We start from the raw sequence: 13,888 nt of genomic DNA on the forward strand, positions 1-13,888 counted from the left end.
AGGATTTTGCACATAGGGTTCCTCAATTTGTTCTATTGGAGTAAAATTTTCATGCTCATCGAAAATTATAAATTCATGACTAGTTGTGCTAGGTGCATTTTTTATGAGAAATTCATTCTAAAAAATGTAGCATCTTTAGATTCCATGATTGTATCAACAGCCATCTCAGAAACACTAGAGTTTATAATTAAAAATCTATAACCCACGCTATGAATAGCATAACCAAGAAAAACACCATCAACAGTCTTTGGTTCAAGCTTTCGTTTTTTATTTATTGCCACATTCACCTTTGCCAAACAACCCCAAGTTCGCAGGTAAGAGAGATTTAATCTCTTCTTCTCCCATTCCTCGAATGGTATAATTTCTTTGTGGGCACTCTATTCAGGACATGACATGCTGTCAAAATAGCATCACCCCACCATTCCTTAGATAGTCCCGCAGTCTCTAACATGGCATTAACCAAATCAGTTAGAGTATGGTTCTTTCTCTCTGTAATCCCATTGGACTGTGGTGAGTATGGTGGCGTCCTCTCATGAATAATTTTATGCACCACGCAAAACTCAGAAAATTCATTTAAGAAATATTCTCCCCCGCGATCGGACCGCAAACACTTGATTTTCTTCTCAAGTTGATTTTCTACCTCAACTTTATAGACCTTAAAAAATGCAACGCTTTATCTTTTGTTTTTAATAAATACATATAGCAAAATCTAGTGCAATCATCTATAAATGTCATGAAGTATCATCTACCGTCTTTAGTCAATTCGCCATTCATTTCGCATAAATCAGAATGAACGAGTTCTAATGGTGCCAAGTTCCTCGCCTCAGTAGCCTTGTGAGGCTTACGTGGTTGCTTCGATTGTACACACCTGACACTTAAAATCTTTGACTAAGTTAAATTTCATAATTAAATTCAGATTTACAAGCCGCGCGAGACAACTAAAATTAATGTGACAAAGTCGTGAATGCCATATATTCGACTCATCCAAAACATTAACATTGTTCACCACTTTATTACACACATCATCAAGCAAAGATAAGCGGAACAAGCCTCCGCAATCATAACATTTTCCAACAAATGTTCCATGTCTCGACATAACACATTTATTGGACTCAAGCATAATTTTAAAACCATCGCGATACATCTGAGAAGCGCTAACAAGATTCTTCTTGATGGAGGGGACATGTTGCACGTTCTTTAATAGCACCGTCTTTCTCGAAGTAAACTTCAGAACGACCGTACCAGTACCAAGAACATACGCATGCGAACCGTTTCCCATCAGCAAGGCTCCACTTTTGCCGGACTAATAGAAAATAAACAAAGAAACATCAGCACACACATGAATATTAGCACCACTGTTCATCCACCACTTAGGTGAAAGACAAACTGAAAGAACAAAATATAAAGAATTACTATACCCAGATGTTCCTCCTCCAGTCTTGCTAATTACCATGTTTGTTGATTTCTTTTCTTGCTTATATTTACGGTCTTGGCACGCATTAGCCTAATGTTCATCACTCCCGTAAACAAAGCATCATTCACCTTTCTTTTTGTTTTTCTTCTTAAACTATACAGTCTGCTTAGGCTTTTCATTGTTGTTCTCTTGCATGTTCTTCTTCTTTTTATTTCGAGATGCAAATGAGTTTTTCTTCTGCACCATGTTGGCAGCGGAAGATTCAACTTCTTTTCTACGGTTGTCTTTTGTTCTCGCCCTCTCCTCAACATCAAGAGATTCAAAAAGCTCAGTCATGCTAAACTCTTGTCTCTTGTGTTTTAGAGAAGTAGCAAAATTCCCTCAAGAAGGTGGCAACTTAGCGATTATACCGCCAGCCATAAACTTGTCAGGCAACAGACACGGAAAATGTTCTAGTTCCTTCACTAGCGTCTGTATCTCATGAGCTTGTTCGACCATAAAATGGTTTTCAGCCATTTTGTAGTCATACAGCTACTCCGTAATGTATAGCTCACTACCAGCATCAGAAACCTCAAACTTTGCCTCAAGAGTATCCCATAACTCTTTGCCTGATGTGTAAAATATGTAGTTTTTCTCATACTTGGAATGAAGTGCACTAATCACGGCGCCTCGAAACAAGTTATCGACAGCAAAGAACTTTCGCTTCTCCTCAGAAGTAAACTGTGCAGGCTTCCCCTGTGCGACGCGATAGCAGTTCATCGCAGTTAACCACAATACCATTTTAGCACGCCATATCATTAAATTCTTGCCATCAAAATTATTTGGCTTCAAAGCAGCAGCAAAACCACTGACAGAAAATCACCTAGGTTTTTGGATTGTTAAAAATTTAGGCATTTTCATTATCAGTTTAATCCAGAAATATAACATCAACAGGTTTGTGACAGCATATATGTGCGTGTGTATATTTTTTATGAATGCTACAGCATGCATAGATGACATACTGATTGATACAGTAAGAATACAAAATATAGTAATCACGGAGATTAAACTGTACTCAGTGGAGGGTCCCATGCCGAGGGTATCGGAGTACGTTGCTCGAAGTCATGAACCACAGTCGATGTTCGCAGTGCAGTCCCACGAACGGATCACCAGAAAAAAGACGCCTTGACGTTCCAGGGAGATGACGGATCCAAGAGCGATCTTCAGGAAGAAGATGAACGAGCAGTCTCGGATCGCTCCCCAAAAACCTAATCGCCGCTCACCCCATACATGATTCTCAGACGAACAAGGGTTCTGGTACGGGACGAGGAAGTCAGAAGGCTGCTGATCTGTGGTTCTCTCGGGAGTGGTTTCAGAAGAAGGGATCTAGACTGACGGAAGACAGGATATATGACTGCTGACGAGAAAGAGAAGACGAAGGCTGACGAGAAAGAGAAGACGAAGGCAGTGGAAGGAACGATAACTGACGCGGTCAGTTCGCCTTCACCATCAAGGAGCGAAACTCCCATGATAATGTGAATTTAAGTGGCAAAAGACTGGCCACGTCTGTCTCGGCCCACGGCCACGGCCCGGCCGGCGGCGGCAGCGCGCGTGGCACGCCTTTATCTTTTTCTCAGCTTCTCAATTTAGATGAATAATTTTCAACCATATAAGCTGAGTCAACGTTCAGTCAAAATCCCATATGGTATTAAATCATACAACACTTAAAGTTACGCACCATAAAGTTTTATTTAATTATTAAATATTATATCCAACACATCATTGCATAACTGATCACGTCCGATCGATCTATGTATCCACTCTCGCTCGCGCACCTGCATTTTTTTCTGCTCTTTTTTCTTCGCCGCGTGCGCTTTTCCTCCTGCTTTTGCGTGCGTCGATGACACATCAGGGGATGGCCGCGAGGCACGAGCACGATGTGGTTGCTGCCGCGCGCGCCACCAGTCTCCTGGCCTCTGGGGCGCCCTCGATGCATGCATATGCCCTCTCGTTTTGCTTGACCGCAGCCACTTCGCTGAAGACCTGATCGACCTGCCGGATTATTATCCACTCCTCTATTTCTCGCCGAACTACTGTATTATTTAAGTTCACTGAGCTCAGTTTTATTTCGTGTCTTACGAAAGAGCACGGCCAGACGCCCAGATTTGTGGGGGCCGTGTAGTGTAGGTAGCTCAGCTTCTTACGAAAGTGTGGATTTTGATTGAGCAGGGGTGGATTATTTCATTTCGTATTTAATTTGTTTAGTTTAATTTCGTATATGATTCCATTGTCGTATTATGCATGCTCGAGACACTATGAAAGAATAGTAGGAGACAGAGGCCGTGTCAAATGCAACTCAGACTACGAGAAAGAATGATGTTGGTGGACCGTTCACCTCTAGAAATCAATTTTTTCGAGACACATTCCTGGGCTAGAAATTAATTCTTTTAGGGATAGAGGGACTAAGATACATCATAGAAATTCTCACGGAATAAGCAACATCCGGCCATCGATTGGTGGTTACTCCAATCACAATCAATAATAATAACCACTAGGACTATTTTAAAAAGCCGTAACCACTGCTGTCATTATAAAATTACAGAATTGCTAACCCATATCCGGTTGTTTTGGGAGGCTCTGTCAACCGGTTGTTTTGGCTGTCAAATCGGGCGCGGATGGCTCGGGCGGGTGGTGCGGCCAGCAGGGGGGCGCAGCTGGCGAGGGCGCGCGCGAGGCTGGACTCGGTGCTCGCGGCTCCGGCCATGGTAGACACGCAGCCATGGCGGACGCGGCGCAGAGCTGGAGGCCGGTGACGAAGAGGGCGAGGGCGCGGGGCCGGCGACGAGGACGAGCGAGCATGGCAACAGTGCGGCTTAGGGAAGGCCGGAAGGGAAGGGAAGGGAACGGATAAGGTTGGGGAGTGTGGGTCCCACTGGAATTTGTAAAAAGTTTGTAATTTGTTCTGAAAATTTTGAACAATTTGTGAATAATTTGGCATATATTATTTGATATCTGCAATTCATAGAAATAATTTGTATTTTTTCTGAAAATTTTGACATATATTTGTATTATCCCCAAATTACATCACTATGTCTAATAAATTACACTGAAGAGATCATTGTAAATATAATAATAAGACGGTGTAAATATATCTATAAGACAATGTAAGTGCATTGAAAAAATCTGGTTGTTCGGAGGGGCTAAAACAACCGGTTGTTGGCTAGATAGATTCTAAAATTACTCTAAAACAACCGGTTAGATAAGTATCTAAATTAACCACCTCCGTCGTAATAAAGAAAATAATTAAAAGTAATCCATAACCTTCATCTAAATTACCTACATATATTATTATGGAATTAGGAAAAAGATCTAAAATAATCTCCTAAATGCGCATCTAATAAAGTAGCAATATGCCAATATCCATGCAGCGTGAGGAATAAGGATGCATCTGTGTGAGCATTGTGTTAGAATATGAACAAAATTAGATTAGATAGAGTAGTATAAATATACCTTTTTTGAGCTATGGACCCTAAGCTTGTATATGAATTTCTAACGCTTGTCTCAAAATACTATCCCGTGCGTGCAGAAATGCGGGCTGATACAGTGATGGATCGATACTTCGCGTGGAGCCGGCCGGGCATGATGAGAAATTGAGAGGCAGCATGGTCGTCGGTGCAATCCAATTCAATTCAGTTCAGTTCTTGGACAATCTTCGTGGCCGCCGGCCGATTGTTATCACACCACCGTCACTTGTCGTCCATCCGATCTCTCGGAGACTAGCTAGGATCGACGCACGCAGTGAGCAACAAGGGCCATACCCTCAGATCTAGGTAGCTAGTAGGAGTAGCTCGCTCACACGTCGGTATTCTCGCTACAGTCTTAATAGTCGTCGTCGGTCGTAGCTACATGCATGTTATTGTTGTCTTGCCACGTGATGATTGTGCCCGGCCAATTGGATCGTGTGGCGGTGCGCGCGCCGCACCGCGCCGATGCGTGCTCGGCGCGACGTCGCCGGGAAAGGAAGGGCTCCAAAAGCCGTGGGCTACGGCCGGGCGGGAGGCGCGTGGAGGACGATGTGGATCGGAACTGATGGATGCATGGTAAGAGAGCCGGGTTCGGTGGTGGTCGACTGGTCGTAGCGCGCGCGTGCCTGGGCTTTATTCGTTGCTCTGTCACTGCTAGCTGAGAGCGAGCGAGGGCACGGCTGTGAGGGTCACTTAGTCAGAGAAGAAGTTCAATTATTGCCACAAGGGTTATGTATTGAGAACGAACAATATGCTCTCCGGGGTGTTCGGCTGTACTACTTTCAGCTTATTTCAGCTTATTCTCTCGCACAGAACACTATTGAATCATTCGAAATCATCCGAAATTCACTGTGCAGTGAACCATCCGAAATATGCTCATGTTTTGTTTTCCAAACACTTTTTTGTGAGCTAGCTCACACACATGTTTCAAACGTGCAGGACGACCTCACCTGAGAGTTGGAGCCTTGGAGGACACGGATGCATGCATGCATGCGTAACGACGACGATTTTCAACTGTGCGGCACGCAGACGACAACAGTGTACGGGCGACGGTGTCCCGAGGACACTGAAACTGACAGCCCTTGCACGCACAGGGTTCTCGGCATGCGTCCTCCGCGAGTGTTGTTATTGCGAGCATTGAAAACCCGGCGGGCGGCCGCTCTCGCTAGCTGCGTCACAAAAGGTTTGGCCGGTAATTAACCCACAGCGACGTCTAACCTTCAGAGTGTCGAGGCCGGCCGGCCGGCCCCCAGGTCTCCCGGCGCTTCCGATATGATCCCTGCTGCAGCAAGCAATGCAGCGGCATATATAGCACGCGCACCCACGCCCTTCGTCAACCTTGCGACGTCGCAGCCTCTCGTCCTCGAGGTCGTCCCAATGGTGTAGGCTTCCTGCTGCTGTGCTGCGAAGTGACGGGCCCTTATTGCAAAGTGGCTGGATTTTCTTTTCACGTACTGCGCGCGGCCTGTGTGGAAGGAGCTAGCGTCGTCGTCCATTGTCTGTGGGAATTGAAGGAGATATAGGACAAAGCGCGAGCGGTTGCACGCGACGTGCATGCAGTGGCAGATAGATGGCGTTTTCCCGGGCGGGGAGTGAGAAGCGATCGAAGCGGCCGGCGAGAGCGACGGCGAGCCTAACCGCAGAATTGGCAGGGGAGCACGCTTGCTTTTGGGGAGGGTTGCTGTGGGCTTTATTTAGCTAGGCGAGCCGCTGACAGTGCACCAGGCGGATGCCCATTTGAGGCCGTGGTCTTTACTCTTTAATTACCCGGGTTTACATTAGTACTTGGAGGCCGCCGATTTTAAACAGTATATCAATACTATAAGTTAGAACTTATTAGAAAAGCTCCCTTCGTTCTAAATTCTAAGACCTTTCAGCTTTTCTATGTATATATATTACTTTTGTTATATATCTAGACATAGTGTATATCTAAGTAAATAGCAAAGGTTATGTATCTAAAAAAAAAATATAGAAGGCGAGCCAGCATCGTCATAGGCGAGCCAGCGGGGTGGGGATCAGCGGCAGGGATGCGATGGGAGGAGGCGAGTGTGTGGATGCGGTGGCGGAGCTTGAGGATAAATATAGAGGGGACAACAAGAAAATATGCATGGTTTAAGAAGTGTTGGGGTATCCATTATAAAACTTTATACTAACAAAACATACATAAGTACTGTTGCAACCTCTATAAAATTGCAAAAATGAGGGGGGAGCCAGGGCCCACTATGGCCCCCAATGAAGCTCCGCCAGTGGCCCCGTTCGGCTGGCAGAATCTTGGCTGAAACTGACTGGTTGTGTGAGAGAGAAACACTGTTTGGCTGAATGGATGAACAGTGTCGCGTGAGGGGAGATCAGCTAGCCGGCTGGTCTTATAAGAGAAAGATGAAGACTGAAAAATATAATGCCACGGTGGTGGGGGCCACGGCACCAGGTTTTCCGTTAGCGATACCATGATATGGGTCTCAGCGCAGTAACTTTCAAAAGAAAATGTATAATAGGAGGTTAGATCTCAAACAATCATGTATCTAGAAATATCAAAACGTCTTATAATTTGGAATGAAATAAGTAATTACTAAATAATTAAAATAAATATAAAAGAGAAAAAGTCAGGAAATCTCGGGGTGATCTTTCAACAAGAGCCAGAAAAAGACTATATGTCCATATCCAAGAGAAAACATGAGTGCTCGCATGTCCAATGAGTGACCACTGACCAGTACGCTTTCCTTGAACAAAACAGTTGGGAGCGCCAAATATATGTCCACTGATCGCTGTTATCTGAAAGAGTGAACAGGTCCAAAGCCTATTGTAAATTGAACTGTTAGAAAGCCACCGTGGAAAGAAGAAGGTTGAAAAGAGTGTGGAGATAGGGAGCTTCTTTTGCTTTCTTGAAGGATATGGTCAGATGCTTTGCAAATGAAAAGAGCTCCGGATAACTGAACTTAAGAACCCTATCATACCGAAGATCTTCCCAAAGGCTACAGCTTTTGCCATCTTGGATAGTCACTAAAGCCAAACCTTTTAAATGTATCCAAAGGTTTAGGAGAGCACACCACCAAAAAGAACCTTTTCGGACATGATTAGGCAATCTGTTATTTTGATAATAGCATTCCCAAATCAAATTCACCCAAGGAATGTCCATCCAGTATAAGAATTTATGCCAATGTTTCAAAAGAAGTGCTTGATTCTATTCCCTTAGATTCAAGGCTACAAGACCTCCTTCCTATTTTGGCTTACAAACCATCTCTCAAGCTACTTTGGGAAGCTTGTGAGAGTTAATATCTGCTCCCCTTCACAAGCAATGTTTGCGAAATTTATCAATGTGTTTGATAACAGATTTTGGAAGACGAAAGGTGCACACAAAAAGGTTAGAAGAGCCGGAAAAAACCGAGTTAGTAAGCTCAAGTCTTCGAGCTTGAGAGAGAAATGTTGTAGTACCAACGAGCCTTCTTTCACATTTAGTGATTAGATTAGAGGCCAAAAATCCTCTAGCAGGGGCTTGGCTAGCCCAAGGGGCAAACCCAAATAAGTAAAGGGGAAGGGTTCCTTTCTCATTTCTTGTTTCTCAAAAGAGAGAAAAAAAATTATAAGTATACGATTCTATAGTAAAACCGATTTTTGGACAAATAAAGGAAGTCGTATATATATCACATACTCTCTATAGTAAAACCGAGTATAGAGCAAGCACTTCTCTACTTGTGGAGTTTCCTCCCAAACGAAATGTCGCAGGGCGCCTGAATCTGGCCACTTGTTTAACGTGTAGTAGCACTGCACAATTGAACAACGTAACCAACTATTCAGGGATGTGTGGAGCGGGAGCATTCGTACGCAACAGAGCAATGCAGTTCGGCGTGGCTGAGACCTGAGAGAGATCCAGCTGGGAGCGAGCCGGTACCGAGAGCGAGGCCCTCGTAGAAAAGCGACGCGTAACCTACCACCACCACTGCATGGGGCATGGGTAGAGACCGTAGAGTAGAGCGCGACGACGACGACGAGGACGAGGACGAGCGGGCGGAAGCTGACAGGCGCACACGCACCAACAACAGCGCTCCGACAGACCCGCCGTACGCCGGTGGACGAGCTCGATCGCTCCAGAACTGGACCCCCTGCCCGTGATCGATTCCAGTCGTCGGTTACGGCATCGTCGTAGCTCTACGATGCGGGTGGGCAACACAGGTTGCTTCGCTTCAGAAGCGAGATATTCCGGGGGGAAAGAAAAGGAAAGCAGGCGATCAGAGAGAGAGAGAGATTCAGAGCTTTGCAATAATTCAGAGCTAGGCTAAACTGATGGGGAAAAGCGACGGGACATCAGCAGCATTTGTGACGCCGCGAGGATATAGCCCGTCGGCCGTCGCAGTCTCCCGCAGACAGCACGCAGTGGCTCCCCTCATGTGGTTCCACTCCATCCAGCTAGCTACTAGCTACTCTGGCCAGCTCATACACATTACTACATTAAAAAATACTGTGGTAAGAGTATACTCACTGCAGAGAGCTCCAGCTGTCTTGAGAAGAGCGTCAGTGGTAAGCCTTACCCTCGCTTAGAGTGTTCAGCTAAGCTGGAGTATTTACTGTTCATGCTGGAAAATACTGTATATGCTGGAATGTTGTTAGAGAAAAACACTGTTCCGGCTAAGCCAGAAAAGCTGGCTTAAAGTGCAGCCGAACACTACCGAAGCCTTCCGATCACAGACGGTAAGAGTCTACCGCTTACACAAGGGCCCTTCGTACACATTACTTCACTACAGAGAAAAAAGCAGCGCCGGTAATACTACTAATATCTGCACCATTATCTTATACACAAGTGACAAGTTCACTGTTCGCTGATTGTTACGTAAGCTATCGTCGTCGTCGTCGTGGTATTAATCAATCGATCGCCGGATCGAAATTGTTCAAAGAATCACATCGCCCTGCGAAGAGGCAGGCAGGGTTATGCTATGGCAAACGAAATCGTCTCCAAGGGCCCACACAGACTTGTTAGCTATCTTCAGAGCTTCGGAGCTTCGATCGGCGCCGCCGCTGATGGTGCTGTACTTAGGTTTTGCTATGTACAGATGGCTCCCTCGGCTGGTGGTTGGTGGTCTACGCTGATCATCAGAACTCCATTTTCATGTGGTCTTCTTGTAACTGACCTGTTTCGGGCGGTAATTCATGTGTATCAGACAAACTGAGCAAGTTTCAGTAAATATATTTCAGATTTCTAGTGTTTTATTTACAACCATGAAAGCTCTGCGCTGAAACTGAAACCCCGTTCTCCTGGCTCTGCCCGTTGTTGTCGATGTGGAAAACGCTTTGGAGGTCCTCCTCCCAGTAGCTTCTTTGCTGAAAAAAAAAAAAAAATGTAAGCCACAGCTATGTTGGGATTCCCAGTGATTTGATTCTTCAGTAAGCTCATTAAGTAGGTAATGAGCAAGCTCCTCAAGCATCAGTTAGTACCTGCAGGTTTGTGCCGGCTGTCCCATCCTGAAAACCATACTGTCCATTGGTAGCCTGAGACAGAGCCAGGTCCAGCGGATTAAGGCCACACTGGTTCTCCAAGCCGTTTGGAACGAACGACTGGAACACATCTCCTTGGTCGCTGAACGGAAACCCTGAGCTGGAGCTTTCCAGCGAGAAGACCGAGCTTGCTGAAGGGCCACAGGCTTGGAACATCTGAATTTTGCCGGCGCCATGTGTGAGTAGCTACTCATTTGGTATTTTGGTGGACTGGTCCATCACAGGACAGGGCATGCTCAGAAGGGGAAAGTTTGAACTTACATCTTTTTGTAGGAGGGTAGGCAGGTTGCTGAAGTCGAGTGGGTTCACGGTTGCAAGCTTCATGGAGAGGAACTGAGGCCAGAAAAACAGTGAAATTGGTAAGAATTCCGAAAGCTGAGTGAATCCCATGGCATCGGATAGTTTGAATGGGCTCTGCTGCTTACCTCGACCTGTCGTTGCAGCGATTGCACGTAGTTTATGATCTCGTCAAGCATGAGCGCCTTGCCAATCACCTAAACAACCAACATTTTGGCAACATAATTCAGTAAACTTGTGGCTAAGGGATCGATTAACTACTAGTTCTTGATTTCCCCGTTCCTCATTCAGAAACCAAACCACCAGTTGATTACCTACCTTGTTGCATCCTGGCACCAGGTCCTGAAGAACCTTCATCCTCTGGCTGATCCTCTCTCTTCTCACCTGTTATAAGACATAACACAGTTCAGCAACACTCAGAGATGGAATTTGGCAAGCTGGGTGGTGGGAGCACAGCGCATCAGCGAAGTGATCAGAGTTACTATACCCTCTCTGCGAGGCTGTGGCTGTCAGTAGCCTGCCCTCTCCTGGCCCGGACATGGACGTAGTCCTTGGGGGGCTCCACCGGCTTCGCATTCTTCCCCTTGCCCGGCGGCTTCTGGTTCTGCCCGCCGTCCTCGACAGAGCTGTCGCTCCCGGCCTGCTCCGACTTGAGCTTCACGGGGCTCCCCTCGCCTCCCTCCGTCTTGCACCTCTTGGCGTCCGGATCCTTCTGCTCCCCTGCCTGGATGGCCACAAGGAAATTTCGGCGTCAGTGACGCCAGACGCGCCGGGGCAGGAGCGAGGTGCCCTGGGCGGCAGCAATTCGAGTTCGAGGTCGAGCAGAGACAAAAGCTCACGCACCTGGAAAGAGGACTCCTTGCCTTTGCCTTTGGCGGCCGCGGGCGCCTTCCGCTTCTTGTCATTGGCGTCCTTCATCACGGACGCCGGGTCGGACACCGACGACGCCTCCCGGGAGCCAGCGAACTCGCCGCCGCCGCCGCTCGCGGCGGGCACCGGCGGGGGCAGCCCGAAGAGGCCCGCGGCGCCGGGGAAGCGCTGCCCGCTGAAGCTGGACAGCCGCGCCGCGCGCGCCGCGAACCCCGGGTCGCCGCAGAACTTGTCCAGGCAGTCCTCCTCCCTGCCGCCGCCGCCGTCGGCGCCGAGCACGCCGAAGTCGAGCCTCGGCGACGAGCTCAGCAGGCTGGCAATGTAGTCGCCGGCGCCGGCTCTGCTGCCCTCCATCGCGGCCGCAAGAGAGTGGACTAGACTAGACTGGCCGGAGCGCCGCCGTCCGAGGATGAGGAGCGAGCGAGCGGCTTGCCTGCGTTTGTTTCTCGGTGGTGGCTGGTGGATTTGGGGAAAGGCGCCTCCTTTAGGTGGCGAATCGGAAGCAGAGGGGCGGATTTATAAGGGAGGGGATGGATGGATGCTTGGAGGATTGGGCTATGGGCTGGAGGTCAAAGGCGTGGTGGTGAACTCTGTACTGGTGATGCTCCGCTGCAGCTGGAAGTGGAAGCCTTTTGGTTGAGACTTGGGAGGAGGTTGCCTTTTCAGGCTTTGCAACGCCACTGCCCCTTTTATGCCTCTCCGCACGCCGGCCGAATTTTTTTATTTTTTACCCCTTTTTTTTTTGAAAACTTTCCATAAATATGTTACGGAGCAAAGATTTTAAAATCTAAACCGTTATCTCGGCGTCATTGTTGCTGGCGCCGCTGCTCGCCGCCAGTGTTCCTGGCACCGAGCTCTTAGGCTCAAAGCCAACGTGGCGTTGACATGGCAGGGAGCTCGGCGCCGTAGATCTTAGCGCCGAGCTCGACGCCAGGGTGACTGGCGTCGAGCTTGTGTTTTAACCCCGACCCCAACCTCCCTGCCCGAGCCTTCTTCCTCTTCTTTCTCCTCCCTCTTGGGTTTTTTCTCTCCCCACTTCGTCCTATCTCACGAATCGGTATATTGGACCTTGAAAAATTTGATTTGATCCGTAGATCTTCGAGAGCAAGGTATCATCGCTCTCCTCCTAATTTTTTTCGCATTGATTCGGTATATATTAGTCGGATTTTTCAACCTAAGAATCGTCATTACTTAGGGTTTCATTCTATCCCTCAATATTTGTATTATACAACCATAGGATAATGCCAAGGCGTGAAAAAGCTAGCAAACCTAGGTAACCGCAGCGCATGTAGTTATGTTATTGGTTTATTGTTGTGCATCAAATGGGAAACCCTAGGTTTAGGGTTTAATGTTAATTGCTTTCGATTCTTAGAACGAAATTGGTTGTACTGTAGTTATAGTTCTCATTGACATTTATTTGTGATGTTTTGATTTTTGTTTATTAAATTATATCCGTTTTGTTAGATGCAAGAAATATATCGGGAGGAGTTTTGGCGAAAACGGGGTCGTCCTCGAGAATTATACCCCGACGCGTCTAGCAAATATGCCCCCGTCCCTCCTGACCTTCCTATCCATAACTGTGACTGTGGTTTTTTGGCCCATGTTTTTCAATCAAAATATCCGGACACAGCGCGCGCGGTGCTTCTACACATGCAGTCGTTTTAATGTAAAAAATTATTTGCACTATCTTGTAGGTGGAGGAGACAGATGACGACACTGACAGACTAAGCGAGCTCATCGCTATAGCGGAGACGGGCTTGTAGGCGGAGGAGGATGACGACGCGTTCTTCACTCAGGCCGCAGAGGTCGTAGATGAAGTGGAGGCCGCTTACTACAGGCGACAGGTAGGTCAGAGCAATGCAGGTGAGCCTAGCCACAACAACAGAGTTGTGGTAGAGGACTGGTACTCGGATGATGAGTTGCTTACTCAGTATGTTTCAGACTGAGGATTTGAAAGTGCATTTGCCCCATATGTGGGTTTTGGTGTATTGATGACATCCAAATTATGGACTAATGTGATCTTAATGAGATATGTCGCAGCTATTACTCATTATGCGCTCTCCAATGGTTTTATTTTTGTTTTTGAGTTTAGGATCCGCCGCACTATAAAAGGGATGCAAACTTAGTTGGTCTGAGGAAGATATAGTGCTCAAGCATAAAAATAAAAGCAAAACAGAGACACTCTAGTACTCTACGAGCACGTAGAATATTTTTCAGTGACTGTTGGTGTCGAAAGTCCCGACATAAGCCGAAACTCCCGACAGTCAGAAGTCACGACTCATGCCGGAAGTCCTGACGTCCAGTCACTTAGCCTGCA

The 13,888-nt window shown here is 47.0% G+C and overlaps 1 protein-coding gene across 1 annotated transcript; it reads right to left on the minus strand.

Annotated features, from left to right (window-relative positions):
• Window positions 1–9,482: 9,482 nt before the first annotated feature.
• LOC136500861 (transcription factor bHLH78-like) lies at window positions 9,483–12,218 on the minus strand. Its single transcript, XM_066496326.1, has 8 exons — window positions 11,545–12,218; window positions 11,189–11,425; window positions 11,020–11,085; window positions 10,830–10,898; window positions 10,666–10,737; window positions 10,345–10,560; window positions 10,128–10,230; window positions 9,483–10,040 (listed from the first exon to the last, which is right to left on the minus strand). Exons 1-8 carry the CDS (start codon window positions 11,923–11,925, stop codon window positions 10,003–10,005), a joined length of 1,182 nt encoding a protein of 393 aa, XP_066352423.1. The 5' UTR covers window positions 11,926–12,218; the 3' UTR covers window positions 9,483–10,002.
• Between the last annotated feature and the right edge of the window lie 1,670 nt (window positions 12,219–13,888).

The sequence above is a fragment of the Miscanthus floridulus genome, chromosome 13 (assembly GCF_019320115.1).
Source record: "Miscanthus floridulus cultivar M001 chromosome 13, ASM1932011v1, whole genome shotgun sequence".
Classification (NCBI taxonomy): domain Eukaryota; kingdom Viridiplantae; phylum Streptophyta; class Magnoliopsida; order Poales; family Poaceae; genus Miscanthus; species Miscanthus floridulus.

Coding starts and splice junctions, on each gene's coding strand:
- LOC136500861 (XM_066496326.1), bottom strand. CDS start 11,925: ATGGAGGGCAGCAGAGCCGGCGCCGGCGACTACATTGCCAGCCTGCTG. Junction 11,426..11,544: donor GCAAGGAGTCCTCTTTCCAG/GTGCGTGAGCTT, acceptor GTGGCCATCCAG/GCAGGGGAGCAGAAGGATCC. Junction 10,899..11,019: donor TGGTGCCAGGATGCAACAAG/GTAGGTAATCAA, acceptor TTGGTTGTTTAG/GTGATTGGCAAGGCGCTCAT.